This window comes from Argentina silus (genome assembly GCF_951799395.1).
Source record: "Argentina silus genome assembly, chromosome: 10".
NCBI lineage: Eukaryota > Metazoa > Chordata > Actinopteri > Argentiniformes > Argentinidae > Argentina > Argentina silus.
The window spans coordinates 17,645,070-17,660,086 of NC_139664.1; the positions used below are offsets into that span (position 1 = coordinate 17,645,070).

At 44.0% G+C, this 15,017-nt stretch overlaps 1 protein-coding gene across 1 annotated transcript in view; it reads left to right on the forward strand.

Moving 5' to 3' along the window:
- The first annotated feature begins 2,724 nt into the window (after positions 1–2,724).
- Positions 2,725–15,017, forward strand: part of eif3ea (eukaryotic translation initiation factor 3, subunit E, a) — a 30,365-nt gene continuing 18,072 nt past the window's right edge. Inside the window, exons 1-5 of the mRNA XM_083678659.1 lie at positions 2,725–2,820; positions 3,800–3,917; positions 4,403–4,520; positions 7,903–7,945; positions 8,787–8,891. Coding sequence (XP_083534785.1) covers positions 2,731–2,820; positions 3,800–3,917; positions 4,403–4,520; positions 7,903–7,945; positions 8,787–8,891 — 474 coding nt within the window. The 5' untranslated portion in view covers positions 2,725–2,730. The remainder of the gene's footprint in view (positions 2,821–3,799; positions 3,918–4,402; positions 4,521–7,902; positions 7,946–8,786; positions 8,892–15,017) is intronic.

Sequence of the window (15,017 nt, forward strand, 5' to 3'; positions counted from 1 at the left end):
TATGATTCACTATAAAAATTCATCTCCTGCATTTCGGAGAGGATGAATTACCCGTTGCAGTGAATCAGCAAGGGTTCTGGAATCACATTGAGGTTTTGATTGTAGTGAATTTTGAAGTTTGTATGACAGCTGTTACCCAATGACATTTACAGAGAGAATTCAAATACTGCACAGTAGCGCACTTAAGGGAAAATGAAAATAAATACTGAGAGAACACTGTTTCCCTGAATAGAAAACTGTATTCCGAAAAGAGAGAGAGAGTTCCCTTCCTAGAGTTTTTCCAACAATCTGCTCCCCAGGGCACTTTCATTATAAAGATTGACTGGTTGAAACTGGAGAAACCAACATAATTTGGCATTTGAATCGAGTTTCAAATACAAGACTCTTTTTCAATTAGGATTTAGCGTGTGGCGTTTAACCTACGGTCAAAGTAGTTATTGGCTGGAGTTTTGCAAACGCTTCGATTTTCTCCTCTCTGGTATATTCTGCAATACTCTAACGTGATGTGTTTTGTTTTACCTTGTGTATTTTCAGCATAATTGGACCTATATTTAGAGAACAAAACCTGCTATCAATGTTGGAAGAGAAGCACCAGGCATATCAGCACAGTACTTTGGGCTACAATCTCTAGGTTACACCAGAAAATGATGGACCAAAATACAAAATGCACTTTTTTCAGGGAAACCAAACCGCTCAGTAAACCATAAAACCATGAAAAATCGTTTCACCGGCATTTTAATGGACAGACTCCCAAGTAGTGTATGTGCCAAATGGGCCTAAGCGAATATGCCAAATTTGTCAAGGCAGTGAGCACAAGTAATTTGGCCCCATTTTCATGAAATTAATGTTTTACAGTCTGTGGTGATCCAAATACTAAAATGAGATTTTCTTTTAAAACTAAACAGCTACTTTCAGAGCAGAGCAATGGAGATTGTGACTAGACCAACTGAGGCATGGTTACTGGTGTGAAACGGGTCTTTGTCTTAATGAAAGAGGAGGGTATATTGTGGTGACCATCTTATTCACCTGTTAGAGAGTGAGAGTCTCAGTGCAAGATCAAAACTCTGAAAAATGATAATTGTGTCAGTTACATTTTTTTGTCAGTTAAGTTTGTTTATCGAAAACCTAGGGTCAATTTGAAAGCAAACAGATGAGAGAGTGTCTAAATGTACAATAACACAATTATTTTGTCAAATTTGACCAAAAATACCAATTCTTAAACTTTACTCGAAACCCCTGGGCAATGGACAGAGAGGACACAAAGGAGGCTTGAGCAGCGCTGGTGTTTTTCTCTCTCTTATTTTTTTTCTCTCGTTTAAAGAGCACTGACAGAGGGCCAGCGCTGGCTGTCAGAAGCATCCAGAAAAACAGCACCGGCCACGGTGAGTGCTGTCTGTTTATGACTCATTTCTACCTGCAGTTGGGTGGAGGTAGAGAGAGAGAGAGAGAGAGAGAGAGAGAGAGAGAGAGAGAGAAAGAGAGAGAGAGAGAGAGAGAGAGAGAGAGAGAAAGAAAGAGAGATTCACAGTAACAAGGGGGCAATTGTTTGGGGATATAGGACAGTGCCGTGTGGTTGTCAAGCAAACAAGGTACTAGTGGAACCTATTAGGGATGGCCCATTTAGGAGCTGATATTGGCTCTTCACTGCCGGGGATGGCCAACACATGGCCATCTTTATGAGACAGCTGCTAAAGTGAGGAAAAAAAGGTTATGTTTAGTTGAATAGTCAAGACATACAAACTTTCTAGGCAGGCAGAGAACCAGAATTATTGAATAGCCTGCTTGTTATTCCAATAATTAGAGGGACAAAATGCAATCACGTTTCATGTTATGAAAATGTCTGTATTTCCTTGTATGCTTTATTTTGAGTGTATGAAGAAGGGTCGAAGGGTCACACCCCTTGGAAGCGCTGTGAACTCTAGTTGATACTTTTCTGTTGGAGAAATATTGGTGGGTTGGAGGGGGCCCAATGTTTTAAAATTCAACAAGTTCACTTGGCAAAGGAATCCCTCTTCATAAATGAAATGTTTCATTGTATCAACACTAAGGTGAAATTATGGGAGTCTTGAAAGGTTTACTACACACCGTCATGCTTCCTTTTGAGTAGGCCTGTGAAGGAGGAAAGCTGAATACACATTTCCATACAAGAGTGTGGACATCATGCACATGATATAATCTCCTCATGAGACACCCCTAGTTTCACAACAGAAGGGGCTGTGCATTCATTGTTTATTGTATTTAAAGATATAAATATTATATAACGTATTATGTATTATACAGGTATATAAGTATAGTATAGAAGTATAACCCTCCTAACTATTACTGGTTACTATTTGATCTAATATTGTATTTTTCTTGTACAACGAAAACATTATTGAATTCACTTTTTTGTTGATTCATGTTAGAAATATGTTAACTATAGTCAATTATAATTTCTAATAATTTCTAATCTTATTACATAATTGACTGTATGAAATTGTCTGATGGAGGGACATCACATAAAGAACAGTGCAATTAGTTCACTTTATTGAGGTAGGTCAGCAAGGACACGATTTAAAAATAAGCAGCATCGGTATCAAAATGCTGCTTATGGTTATAATAATATAACCAAAGAGGTTTGCATCATCTTTGATATAACCGTGTAATAACTATGCAATTACCCCATGATGGTCTTTGCAACAGGATGCTGACTACAAGTTCATCTTATCTACTTCCTTTCTAGCAGTAAAGATGGCGGAGTACGATCTAACCACCAAAATCGCTCATTTTTTGGACCGACATCTCGTCTTTCCTTTGTTGGAATTCTTGTCGGTCAAAGAGGTATATGTATATGAATTACTAGTTTACCGATGCATTCTATGTTTACGTTGGAAATGTGTAAATCAACCTCGTAATCGCTTGTCAACGCCACGTGTGTGAGGCGAGGGAGTCGTCCATGATTTGGCCTCGCGCTGTTTCAGCTCTTACCAGTCCAGGCTGCTGAGCCTGCTAGCCAGCCCGCTAACATATGCTTGCTGGCTTGGTGGCTACCTATATGCAACACAGTACTGTTGCTACCAAACGCCACTTAAGTATATGTGTTTGATACGTATAAAAGCAATGTATAGTGTTGGCTGATGGTACCCCGGCTTACCATTTTCACGAATCCATTATTTGCTAGCTAGCTCGCTACCTATTCAGCATGGCTAACTACCGGTGTCTATACTGTATTGTTGATCACCACCACTGTCGTAGCTAGCTAACTAAGCTAGGCTAGTGCAGAGCCATGGCCATGCATAAAGCTATAATACAGATCCTGAGTTAGTGTGGTCTGTCATTTACAATGACAGACCATCTAGGTACGTATTGTATATGCACTAGATCGTAACCCGTGCCATGTATGACAAATGTACTGTTTTATCAGCTCGCAGCATTAACTGCTCACTACACTAGCCAAGCTAGCTAATGTCTTTGGCCAGACCCAGGCATCAGCATCATTGATGCCATCATCTATTAGCTTGTGAGCTGTTGTGGCAATATTGTACGTTGGTATGTGTCAGAAATGACTAATTGTGTCGAACACTGACATGAAGACTAGAAGAGATACAAAAGTACATTATCATGTGTAATTATCCATAGAGACTGTTGATGCAGACATGCAGGTCACTAGCCAATATGAATATGCATTTTCCCATGTATTGGTTGAGTTAGCTGATGAATCCCCATTTGGCTGCCCTGTTGATAACTGGATAGTCCAAGCAATACAATGTGAGACACCAGCGCATTATTTAACCTTTTTTAACCTCTACCTGTGTCTTAGATCTACAATGAAAAAGAGCTGCTCCATGGCAAACTGGACCTCCTCAGTGAGACCAACATGGTGGATTTCGCCATGGATGTCTACAAAAACCTCTTTGCTGACAAGGAGATCCCCCACTGTAAGTAGACTGGCTGCACTAGTTTTTCCCTGACAGGCCCATACATCAGCATCTATGATTGCGATTACCAACACTTTATATTCAGAAATGTACAGAAATTAGTAGGTATGCACTTGCTGTAAATGCATTTATTGTAATTACACAGGAATAACATATGAATGGCATTGTTTGTTATTTGGATTCATTATAAGGAGCAACCATAGCAGTACGAGGTACTTGTTACCATAGAACTTACCAGAAAATACTAGATAAATGTCATGGAAACAGTACCGTAAAATGAAATTCTAACACACCATTTTATATACACAGGAGAGTCTTAAATTCACTGTTGCAATACTCATTATGACTGTATTAAACACTAGCACAGACACCTTTCTTGTTCCGATTGTATGTACGGTAACCTCATCTACTGTATGTAACTCTACTTTACTGTGGTGCGTCCTATAATGGCTTCTCCCATGTCTGTCCTGTGTGTCTCTGTGCAGCCCTGAGGGAGAAGAGGACCACTGTGGTGGCTCAGCTGAAGCAGTTGCAGTCGGAGACGGAGCCCATCGTCAAGATCTTTGAGGACCCAGAGACGACCAGACAGATGCAGTCCACCAGGTGAGTTGGACCTCCTAAATCACTACCCAATTTGATTTACATTATAATGTTTAGGAACTGTGCTATTTATGGACAATGACATTTTCTCTCGGAATGGATTTAAGTTAAGAAATGAATAGGCAATTAAAGCAGTTTTTCTAGTTTTTGAGGGAGCTAGGAGAGTCTTGTCTGGTGTAAGATTCTCTAACATTCCTGCTTTAGGCCTGATACTTGGATGGATGAGGTTAAAGTGGTATTTCATTGAGACTACGGTGTGACATTATCACAGGAGGGATTTGTAATCCAATAATTGGTATGCTAACATTTTGGATAGAATGACTTTAGGGCTTTATTTAGCAAATTCAGCGAGCACAGAAGAGCAGAGAGACCGATACAAGATGCTGCAGTGAACATTATTACGGCTGTCTCAGCCATTACGTGCTGACTCGGCCATGATTAAAATAGTTTGGTTAAACTCAGTTTTCATCCTTGGTTTCTTGGCGAGTCAGATCAGTTCATCGAAGGCACATTTCATTCACGACAATCTAAGTCGTTTTTTTCCCCTTAAGGTTTGGCTTCGAGGCACGTTTGTTTACTAAAAAAGCATCTCATACTGCTCGTGATACCACTAATTGAGTTTTGAAGCCTTGTGATTGCAACTCAAAACTCTGGAGTGCAGACTGTTGTGCTCTTGTTCTAGTCAGTTTGCAGTTTACTTTGCGGGCAGGATCCCGTTTCTCTTTCTGTTCCTGTGTCTCGTTATACAGGCAGTGGCGGCTGCACGCTTGGGCCTGCCAGGCCTAGGCCCACCTACATTGCTCATTGGCCCACCCAAAAATGTTGCATTTTTCGTGGTTGAAAATAAAGTTTTAAATTTACACATGGAATGACACCGTTTTAGTCTGACCAATAGCTCAGTGGTGTTCCAATCCCGAAAACCAGAGATAATAAATGTAGATGTACATTCACTCCCCTCGATAAAATGCGTTCTACCAAAGGGTGAGAGCCGTGCACACACGGGGGACGTTTGAAAATAGGAAAGGAGCACGGTATATGCCTTCCTAATATACAGTGCATTCGGAAAGTATTCAGACCCCTTAACTTTTTCCACATTTTGTTATGTTACAGCCTTATTCTAAAATGGATTCAATTCATCAATCCACACACAATACCCCATAATGACAAAGCGAAAACAGGTTTTTAGTAAAGGTTTGCTCATTTATTAAAAATAAAAAAACTGGTATCACATTTACATAAGTATTTAGACCCTTTGCTATGACACTCGAAATTGAGTTCAGGTGCATCCTGTTTCCATTGATCATCCTTGAGATGTTTCTATGACTTGATTGGAGTCCACCTGTGGTAAATTCAATTTATTGGACATGATTTGGAACGGCACACACCTGTCTATATAAGGTCCCACAGTTGACAGTGCATGTCAGAGTAAAAAGCAAACCATGAGGTTGAAGGAATTGTCTGTAGACCTCCGAGACAGGATTGTGTCGAGGCACAGATCTGGGGAAGGGTACAAAAAAATGTCTGCAGTATTGAAGGTCCCCAAGAACACAGTAGCCTCCATCATTCTTAAATGGAAGAAGTTTGGAACCACCAAGACTCTACCTAGAGCTGGCCGCCCGGCCAAACTGAGCAATAGGGGAAGAAGAGCCATCATCAGGGAGTTGACCAAGAACCCAATGGTCACTCTGACAGAGCTCCAGAGTTCCTCTGTGGAGATGAGAGAACCTTCCAGAAGGACAACCATCTCTGCAGCACTCCACCAATCAGGCCTTTATGGTAGAGTGGCCAGACGGAAGCCACTCCTCAGTAAAAAGCACGACAGCCCGCTTGCAGTTTGCCAAAAGGCACCTAAAGGACTCTCAGACCATGAGAAACAAGATTCTGATGAAACCAAAATGTAACTCTTTGGCCTGAATGCCAAGCGTCATGTCTGGAGGAAACCAGGCACCGCTCATCACCTGGTCAATACCATCCCTATGGTGAAGCATGGTGGTGGCGGCATCATGCTGCGTGGATGTTTTTCAGTGGCAGGGACTGGGAGACGAGTCAGGATCGAGGGAAAGATGAACGGAGCAAAGTACAGAGATCCTTGATGAAGTCCTGAGCGCTCTGGAGCAGGTTCTTAGACTGGGGCGAAGGTTCACCTTCCAACAGGACAACGACCCTACGCACACTGCCAATGTGTACGTAGAAGTGGTTTCGGGACAAGTCTCTGAATGTCCTTGAGTGGCCCAGCCAGAGCCCGGACTTGAACCTGATTGAACATCTCTGGAGAGACCTGAAAATAGCTGTGCACTGAAGCTCCCCATCCAACCTGACAGAGCTTGAGAGGACCTGCAGAGAAGAATGGGAGAAACTCCCCAAATACAGGTGTGCCAAGCTTGTAGCGTCATACCCAAGAAGTACTGAGTAAAGAGTCTGAATACTTATGTAAATGTGATATTTCAGTTTTTGATTTGTAATAAATTGGCAAACATTTCTAAAAACCTGTTTTGGCTTTGTCATTATGGGGTATTGTGTGTAGATTGATTAGGGGAAAAAAGTAATTTAATCCAAGGCTGTAACATAACAAAATGTGGAAAAAGTGAAGGGGTCTGAATACTTTCCAAATGCACTGTATAGCCTTATTATTCCTAGATGTGAGTTTGCCAGCAAACCTCAACAAGCCTTATTCTTTCTAACTCAAGGAAACCAACCAGACCAGGGGCAGATGCAGGTGTATGGGGGTTACTGATGTCTTATAAAGGGATAGTTAGGCTAGAATTTCTATATATATGCCATTTAGCTGATGCTTTTATCCAAAGTGACTTACATTGCAGTGAGTGCGTACATTTTTCAGTATATATGGTCTCAGTGGGAATTGAACCCCCAACCTAAGCGCTGTTATCGCCATGCTCTACCCACTGAGCCACAGAGGACCATTTCTGATGAGTCATTAGGAACCAGAGGCCTGTGTGATCCCATGGTCCACTGCAGGGGCACATTCCCTTCCACAGGGAGGCTTGTCACCCAGGAGCCACTGCAGACAGGCCTTCATTAGTCTCCACACAGGAGGTGGTGAGGGTTGACAGCACTGAAGATATAGGGCTAATCCAGTAGTGCGCACACATACACAAGTGCAGACGCGTGCACGCGCCCACACACACACACACACACACACACACACCTCCCTTTTGAAGCATAGGGGAGCAGTGTTGTACTGCTCCGACTGGTCTAATAGTGACATGCCCTTTATTTGCCCACAGCTCTTGATTTAGACTAGAAATGGAAATAATTACACCTGAATAAACCTCAACATAACCTTCTTCAACGAGCATCAGCCAACTGGCGACACCTATAAAGTGAGACGCCCACTAACTGCAAAATTGTTCTTGCTGTTTTTCAGGGATGGACGAATGCTCTTTGACTGGCTGGCGGAGAAACACGGCGTAAGTTGGCCTGCTTTGCTGACGTCTCACTTCTCCTCCAGTGTTTCCCATGACTTGTGTGTGAACCCACTGTTGTTGAGGGGGTTAGCGGGAGGGGCGGCCAGCGCACGGAGACGTGAAATGACTTCCCAAAAACCTTAACTCATTTTCGGGGTTTTTATGGCTTGCAAAAAAAAAAAATCCTGTGGACATTTACATTCTGTGGTGAATTGTTAAGAATAAACGGAACAGCTCGAGACCCGTGGGTCTGGCCGCAAGAATGCCGGGGATTCTATATATGGCGTGACGCTGGTCGTCTCCTCACCCCGGTCCCCTCCCACCCCGGCATCCCGCTGACCTGCACACCCTGTCCTCAGTGCACCTCCACAGGCATCCCAACCAGGCCCTGGGCCCCTTGACTGGGCTGGCTGGCTGGCTGTGGGAAAGGCTAGGGCGGCCTGGCAGCATCCTCCGCACCCACGGCCTGTCAAAGCCACAGTGCAATTGTGAGAATCGCCTCAGTTCACAAACTGACGTCAGTCAACCTGCTCTGAGACATGGGAGTATTCATCCATGGCTAATTGGCTATTATACCTCTTTTAACATTGGTATTACACCACTGTTGGTCACTTGTTGTGGGACCTATGACACCACAGATGGCAACCCATTTAATGTAACAAAGTCAATATGGCGTCAAGTTAACCGTATATGGTAGTGGCGACATTGATCTTTCTCTAACTCACAATCTTACCCCCACACACGTCCCTAGCCAATCAAACGGTTACAGAGCGGTTTCGGTCAGGTGGTTCTCAGGAGCGTTCTCCAGGACCGTGGCGTTGATGATCCTTTGTTTCTCTTCCAGTTCCGTCAGGAGTACCTGGACACTCTGTACAGATACGCCAAGTTCCAGTACGAGTGTGGTAACTACTCCGGAGCCGCAGAGTACCTCTACTTCTTCCGTGTCTTGGTAAGTCCCCCCTCAATTTGTTCAGTTTATTTCCTTCAAATAGCAGATTTCAGTTGACCCCAAAGTTGTGTGATGAATACATTTTCACTCAATCTATATATATATATATATTTTTTAAGATAATAAGATAATTTGAATAAGATAATATTTGCCATGTTTTATTTTTTTCCCCCCTTTTTGTACACCAATCACTGCCTTCGTTAGATGTTTGTCCTTTCAGCACTGGACAATGCCAAACCCCATCAATTATAACCAGTTCACATCCACTTAACATTGCATGTTTGGAATTACACTGTTCTCTTTGAGAGATATATATTCTGTATTTGGCTCGGGCCAGTTTCCATCGCGAATAATGAAATTGCGTCATGCGCATCCGAGTTTGATTGTTTGGCCAGGTTACTTCAACGTCTCAGAGGCTGTAGAGTCCACTTGAGGGGAAAAAGAGGAGAGAGGGGAAAAAAAACCCACCCAATCAGTAATTGCAACTGAAACGCTGACGTCATTCTCGATTCAATTCCACCTCACGTCTGCAGTCTTCACCGAAGGCTGGCTGTTCAAGGACTTGGGGGGGGGGGGGGTAGGATCTTTTTACTGGGCCAGGCGCTGAGCGTTTAGACTCCATAATCTGTCTTTTAGTCCTCTTGCTGGGCATGCCGCTCTGGGGGAAGGCGTATTGATTTTAATACTGTAGCCAGATAGCTCCTTGTCAGGATCCTTATTGGTGCCTCGGAGTGCTCATGAGTTATGTCACACATCCAAGCGGAACGAGAGAACGAGGGAAAGAGAGAGTGGCAAGCATCGGTTTCAATGAGAGGAGAAGGAAGTGTCATTGAACGGAACATGGAACAGGTTCACCACCGCCGCCAGTATTTTTCCTCCACTTGAAACGATCGATTTCGTACTTGTTGACCCCCCCCCCCCCCCTCTCTCGCTCTCGCTCTCTCTCTCTCTCTCAATCTCTCTTTCTCTTCCGATCTCCTTCCCTCGCCTCCCTAGTTTCTGAACCTGTGTTTCCATGGCCACAGTGTGCCTTTTTGCTGTTTGGCTGACAGATAGAGGTGCATGTAGGGGCTTGGGATTAAATAATTTTCGCCAGTGAAATAGTTTGGAAATCAGATAATACCAAAGTAGGTTTGCGGGGGGAAGATAATTACAGTTCACTGAGAGTACTGGCAGTATCCTCGTTACACATGCGTACTTCTTATTTCCTCCATAAACAAAGGACTCATTGCTGGGGCTCTGGTGTTTGTGGCTTCTCTCCCACTGCCCTCAGAAATGAGTGAAAGATGAACTACACAGAGAAAGGCCGAGGTGCAGGACTCTCTCTCTCTCTCTCTCTCTCTCTGTGTGTGTGTGTGTGTGTGTGTGTGTGTGTGTGTGTGTGTGTGTGTCGCTGTCTGGGGACCGGTGAGGCCTGTTAGTGCTGCCTGCCTGGAGGGGCTGGTCGTTGGTGGCAAACTGAGTGAGGGGAGAGAGAGAGAGAGAGGAGTGTTTTGTGTCACAATAGAGTGGTGGTGTAACACTAGATAAGTCCTGGGACTGGGTGGACAGCCTGTGACCCCTGTGCTTCGCTGGAGGGTGCCACAAACCATAGCTGCAGCGAAGGCTTTTGTTTAGTCAGGCCCCCAGGACAAGTAGGTGTACGGAACCCCGGGACTGAACGCTCGGACGGCATTTTGTTACTACCCTCGGCTCTAGTACGTAGCTATAAGTGAAGTCACCTACCATTGGTCAGAACGTCTTTGTTATTTGGGACTCAAGTATCCAACCGTATTAGAACATTTAACTTGGGAGGAATAAGGCCATCTGTTAGATGAGTAGCTTGACATCCGTTGTGACTTTGGGGTTTCTGGTCCTAGGTGTTTTGTGTTCCCATTTCTCTGGTTTACGCACCACCACTGCTATTGAGGCCTGCTATTAAGTTTTCTTTTCTCCATTTTAGCAGCGGGAGATTTTGGCAAAATGAGTTTCACAAATATGGCTAGCATTAGGGGAGAAATTCACCCCCTAATGTTTCTAAAGCCAGTGTTAAGCCTACACGTTGAAGCCTACGACCAGTAACTCCCATCCCTAACCAGCAGCATACAGTGTTTCACAAGCCTTCCTGAGTTGCTATTTTATTTTATTTTTTTGTCTGCTTTCTGCTGTATATCCCAGATTTGTGCCAAAGCTAGTCTTGGAACCATGAAACAGAAAGAAAAAGACATTAAGACCAACTGTTTTTCTTTTTCTAATTGACATTTGATACCCTCCCATCTCCATGGCGGGCATGGCAGTGACTCTAGTAATGCACATTGATGATGCTCGAGTGAGTGTGTCTTCCTCTCCTCTCCTCTTCTCTCTCTCTCTCTCTCCTCGTCTGAAAGGCTTGGCAGAGGCTCAGAGAGATGAGTCCTGCTACTCACTCTGAACAAGTCTCTTGACCCAAAGCAGGTTCTTCGTTAGATTGATCCTCTTAGCGATGCCCCCACTCACATCAATGCAAACTAGACGTTCCAGACCAGTTGATGGTGGCGACTGTTAACCTCACATGAGTAGAGTAACCCCCCACTCCAACCACCCCCACCCCCAAAAACAAAAATACTTAAAAAGCATGCGACGGATGTGCTCCCCCCCACTTCGTGGAGTTGTTTATGGCTTTGCAGCTCAGCCTAAACAAACCAAAATTGCTCAGAGTTATGTTGATTTTTATTCCAATGTTGATTTTACTCCTCAAATATTTTTTTTTTTTTTTTCTTTTCTTTTTTTTTTTTTTACTCCTCATTTATAGATTCCAAGAAGCTCAGGCATTGTAACTAGATATCTGTTGCTTTCTCTGACAATGCAAAGGCCTTCTGACAAGAAAAAACAAAGAGAAAGAAATGTAGAAATGGGCTTCATCCGTGGGAGTCTTTATAGCCTACCTCTTGTTGTTTTTTCTTCCCTCCCTCTCTCTCTCTCTCTCTCTCTCTCCCCCTCTCTTTCGGTGTGTGTTGTGAATGTGGAGTTCCCATCCCCACAGACCGCCCCCGTATGGGAGAGGTGAGGCTCCATAAGTCATTTAAACGTGGGAAACCCAGTCAATTAAACGGAGGAAGCCAGCCTTGCAAAATCCAGGGCCTCAGGTCCTGTTACAGTGTGGCCTAGCGCGAAAAGAGCAACTTATTCATATCATCAGTTAATGCAGGGATTGGATGTTGAGAATAAAGATTGAGTGTCCCGGCGGATCCCTCCCCAGCACAGTAAATTTATTGTTGCTGGTCAGTCAGCGAAAATGTGCCCCATTTCGGGAACCCAATGGAAACTTAAGGTAACTGCTGGAAAAACCCAGGTATTGAAACTATTCTTGCGTGGCCACCAGTGAAAGCCAGGCAGTGTTGTAGAAAGCTGCCATAATGACATGGAGGTCGGCCAAACGTAGCAGGCTAAGGCCAGGGACTTCCATGACTGAGGGGGAAAAAAACATAACAAACAAAACACTTTTGGAGATGAAACACTGACCTTTATATTGGCTGGCAGTGTGGCTGGCTGGCTTTTCCCCCCGCTGCCATAATGCTGATCTGAGTTTCTTATGAGTTCTGTACTTTAAAAGTCATTTAGTGCCCTCCAAGTTGTGGGCTATGATCAAAGAGTTCCACTGTTGTAAGAGGATGGATGGATGGATGGATGGATGGATGGATGGATGGATGGGTGAGTGCCTCTCCAATGGGAGTACTGTGTCTCCTGCTACCTTGCAGTGATTTCCCCCACTGTTAAACCCCACTGGTAAACAAGAAACACATTATTTTTTTCTTTTCAATATAGGGTAGCAGATAATTTTAATGTGACTTTAAAGGTGCAATATGTAACATTCTAAAAAGCTTCCTTATGGTTATAACAACTATATTTAATCAGTAGCGATCAGGGAGTGAGATCCCTTGAAATAAATATTTCATTTACGAAAGCTGTTTTTGGTTTCTAAAATGGAGTGTCCTCTTTGAATCGTGCGCACATACTACATGTCCGACACTGCAAGTCCATTTCGGGGGGTTATAATAATATTATTATTATTATTATTATTATTATTATTATTATATTATTATTATGTTGTTGTTGTTTGGACATTCAAACTGAATGTTGGCGCAGTGGCCAGAGGTGGCAGACTTCCAACAGACTTGCCTTAATAAAGTGTCATTCCCGGTCTGAGGGGAAAAAGCACTTTATACCCCAATAATCAGCTTTTTTCCCCAATTACCAAAAGCTGAAACTGGATATTTTTGAGGGGTGTTTCCTTTCCTCTTCTCCACCAGTGGAACTGCCATGTCTCATTGTCCACTCCAGTGGCTGTCCCTCTCCGCCTCGGAGGAAAGGGAAAGGGGGTGTGTGGTCAGCCTCGAGGTTTCTGTGGCTTTGCTGCAGACACCCGCCCTGACTTCCTGGTTGACTCATGTCACTGGGTCTGGAGTTTGAATGTTTGGTGTCATCATCATGGGCTACTCTGGCCCAGAGTTTCCCCTTGAGCCCCAGGGTGTAGCCCTAGCCCCAGAGTTTCCTCTCAAGTCCCAGGATGTAGCCCAGCTCTAGACCCAGCGAGGTAGCCCTAGCCCCAGCGGGGTAGCCCTAGCCCCAGCGAGGTAGCCCTAGCCCCAGCGGGGTAGCCCTAGTGGGGTAGCCCTAGCCCAACATCTACTTTAGAATGATTACCATACAGAGGAGGACGAGGTTCATGAGCCGTTCAAACCTGCATTTGATTACCTGCTTATTTCTTGTTTATTTTCAGCTTTTTTGCCATGATTAAAAATAGCAGCTAGTGACCTTTTGACTACGCTTGTTCCCCCTGCAAAGAAAGATGTCTGTGGTTAGGAACCAGTTCATATTTTAATACAATTAGCTTATGACAACTGCAGAGAGACTTTATAGTATAATTCTACAGGACGTTTTCCTTTTTGAGTTAATGGTAGGGGATTATCACAATTATCCTTTAGAGTGTGTATGTGTTTGAATTGGTCTAGAAGTTATTTAAACATCCCTCTCAAAGACCTGGTATTGGTTTGAAAGCAAACTCAGATGATGTGTTCTACTGGCAATGAACCAGGCTCACACAGACACTGGAATAAGCCTGTCACCAGGTTAGGAAGACTTAGTTTGAAACGGCTTGACGACCAATCAAGGGCGTTTCCTACGGGTTATTTACAGATTCTTGATGAATTCTTCGATCCAATCAAGCATCCACACACCCCACAACATTGTTTACGCAGAGCGGGATTACTACGGCTTCGAGTATGAACACCTCCAGATGCTGCTGCCGCTGCTGTAGTGGGAGAAACCCAGACTGCTCGTCTTGTGATTTATCTTCCCACCCTCTGTTCTTGGTGAACTCCTCAACGGACAGACATTTTGATTAGTCTCTGACTCTCTCTCTACTGCTGCAGGCTTGTCCTCGTAGGGCTCGTTGATCAAAGCTCTTAGACATGTGCTCTCCAAACCACCAGTAGCAGCAGTAGCAGCAGAAGCACACTTCATTAAAGTCTCTCCAGGGAGGTCAGAGGACCAGGGAGTTAGCAGGGGGCTTTTCTCCCCCACCCCCGACCGAGGTCAATATAGAGTCAGAGAAACGTGGATGGGCGGGGGTTTCCCCCTCTGAGGTTTGAGATGTGCTCTCCCTCCATCCCCCTCCAATATGCCTGTTATCGTTTACAGTTGGTGGAATCTGAAGGACTTAAGCTAGTATTTGTTTTCAGCTACGTTAAATTAACAATATCAGCAACGGGAAGTGAAGAACAGTGAAGTGTTTGATTCAAAGGAGATATCGTACGGGTGATATCGGCGCCGATCGTTTGAACTCGAGACACCTTTCAACCATAATTTCCGTTGAGATCGAATCTGACCCATGTAATTATGGTATGGCAATGTCACAGACAAGCTCACCTTTGAACTTTTGACCCTATCTGAGAAAAGTCTCAACCCTTGCAGAAAATGTGTTATTGGTGACTGGGATTAATCCCCTAAATTCCCAAAAACTGAAATGACGAAACTGCCTCAGGCCTGGGCTATATTTAGTGACATGTGTCTCTTCTCAAGACAGTGTACCACCCGGCACATTCTTTAAGCGTTGCAGCATTAGATAAACAACGCTAACCAAACGTTGTGGCACCAGCACATTCGTAG